At 38.6% G+C, this 2,322-nt stretch overlaps 1 protein-coding gene across 4 annotated transcripts in view; it reads left to right on the forward strand.

The window, feature by feature from the left end:
* The first annotated feature begins 791 nt into the window (after positions 1-791).
* Efr (ER GDP-fucose transporter) overlaps positions 792-2,322 on the forward strand; it is a 3,401-nt gene continuing 1,870 nt past the window's right edge. The window contains exons 1-5 of one of the 4 annotated variants that reach the window (XM_018022179.2): positions 792-810; positions 1,213-1,256; positions 1,355-1,507; positions 1,589-1,805; positions 1,923-2,237. In XM_018022179.2, the coding sequence (XP_017877668.1) occupies positions 1,407-1,507; positions 1,589-1,805; positions 1,923-2,237 (633 nt within the window). In that variant the 5' untranslated portion in view covers positions 792-810; positions 1,213-1,256; positions 1,355-1,406. The other 3 variants (XM_026812408.1, XM_018022178.2, XM_026812409.1) reach the window with 3 other exon arrangements.

The raw sequence follows: 2,322 nt of genomic DNA on the forward strand, positions 1-2,322 counted from the left end.
TGTCTATACTGTATATACTACAGTATGCTCCTCTTCTTCCTAAAACTTCCAATTAATTTTCGACGATTAATTGAACTTTACACGCTTTACACCACTTCGATCACCACGATCACCACTCACACGAATTTAAAAGGCAACCGACTTTTTATAACCTCGAATCTTTATGAAACGTGGTCTTTCTTTTCGCGCCAAATTCTGGTTGACACTCTATACGCATGTGTAGTGCTGTCACTAGCGCCTCCTACCATTGGTTAACTAACTAAGCATTACACCGACAGTAGCACGAATGTGGTAGTGCTCACGGACATATTTTAAAGATGTGGTTGTGATGTTTAGTTCGTGAACCATTGGTACGAGGCGCTACAAACTTTGCTTCAACTCGCCCCACTTAGGTTTGCCCCCCCAGAACTGCACTGAACTCATGAACTGCTCATGAACTGAAACGAAGCTGTACGCTGTACGCTGTACATCCGACGAACGGGACAAGCCGGGACAAGAATGATGCTGGCAATCTATGATGGCTTCTGACTGGTACAACATGGCGGCCCAGGTGGGAATCTCTCGCCTTGAGCAAAAAACCGAATCAAAACCAAATCACATCGAGTCAAGAACGAATTAAAATCTAACAAAAGAGTCACAATCGAGTTAAAAGCAGAAAATCGAAATAAAATCTCGAAATCGAGTCGATATCGAATTGAAATCGAACCAACAATATAATACGCATGCGCGCGGCCTCCAACGCAGACGACTATCTTGAATTCCTAGCTTCATTCGCGTTGATTATACTGTTGTCAATCTCACGAAGTTTCCGTATGTATCTAATACATATATATATGTATACCGTCGAGTTCTCTAATAAATTCAAACGATTTGCTATCTAACAACAGTCAATCAATTGTCAGTAATTTGTCGCGTGTCCCCGCGCCCGGAGTAGATATAACTACTTGATTATGTCACGTTCCCAGCAATGATACATCATATTTTGCATCGAACTTGCGTTTCAAACGATATATAATTCCGCACTCGAAGTTAGTAGAAAATTGCAAACTGGAACTGTATTTTAAAATAATAGCGATAACACAGAAGTTTTAGGAAGGTTAACCCTCGATGGTTACCTTCTCTGTCTCCTATTTTAATTATAATCGTTGACTTTTCAACGAAATTATTAGATTCCTCAGAGGATTGTGAAATTTATTATTTCGTTTATTTCAGATTTCAAGGTTGACTCTTCGACGAAATCTTATCAATTTTACTTGGTAAGACAATCGAATCTTAAACAGTTCATAAAACATTATAAGTGAACATAAAAGCAATAATTATAATACTGTTTATTTTTTTAATATTCACTTTTCAGATTCTCATTCTGTTTTTTCCTAGTTAACAGACATCTATTGATATTTTACTAAATGCAAATGGAGAAGGGACTAAGTAGTAAAGCAGTTACAGCCATTGCTTCTGTTTTCCTTGGCTGTTGCAGCAACGTCGTTTTTCTCGAGCTCCTTGTCAAGTTAGCACAGCCTTAGACCCACAATTATATAACAGTGATAATGAATTCAAGGCCTAAGATTTCTGGCTTCTTTCTTCACAGAGATGATCCAGGAAGCGGGAATCTTATCACGTTCTCTCAATTTCTTTTTATATCTCTGGAAGGATTTATCTTTACCTCAAAATGTGGGACTGTGAAACCTAAGATCGGTATCAAGGATTATTTCCTATTAGTGACAATGTTCTTTATTGCAAACGTCTGCAACAATTACGCATTCGATTTTAACATTCCCATGCCTTTGCACATGATATTCAGAGCTGTAAGTAGTTTTCGTCCATTGCAAGTTGCAAAATAAAATGTTTTCTTGATTGAGTGCAATTAACGAATGAATGAAAGTCAGTGGATTTTAAGAGTTAAAATCGTTTATTGAATGCAGGGTTCTCTGATAGCGAATATGGTGATGAGTATAATGATCCTGAAGAAGAGCTATGCGTTCAGCAAGTACCTCTCGGTGTTCATGATCACCATGGGTATAGCGATCTGCACTGTGGTTAGCAGTAAAGAGATTAAGTCGATCCAGTCGAAGAACGCTGAGCAAAAGGTGACGACACCTTGGGACGATTTCTTCTGGTGGGCGCTAGGAATCGCGCTGCTGACCGTGGCTTTGTTCGTCAGTGCCAGAATGGGCATTTATCAGGAGGTGTTGCATAAGAAATATGGGAAACAGCCTAAGGAGGCTTTGTATTACACGGTGCGTATTTTGCAAATTATTATTAATGATAGACGTTCGAAATTTGTAGGAAACTTAATTCAACACTGTATCTAAAATTATTTAA

The sequence above is a fragment of the Ceratina calcarata genome, unplaced genomic scaffold (genome assembly GCF_001652005.2).
Source record: "Ceratina calcarata isolate Rehan_Ccalc_2016 unplaced genomic scaffold, ASM165200v1 scaffold277.2, whole genome shotgun sequence".
Classification (NCBI taxonomy): domain Eukaryota; kingdom Metazoa; phylum Arthropoda; class Insecta; order Hymenoptera; family Apidae; genus Ceratina; species Ceratina calcarata.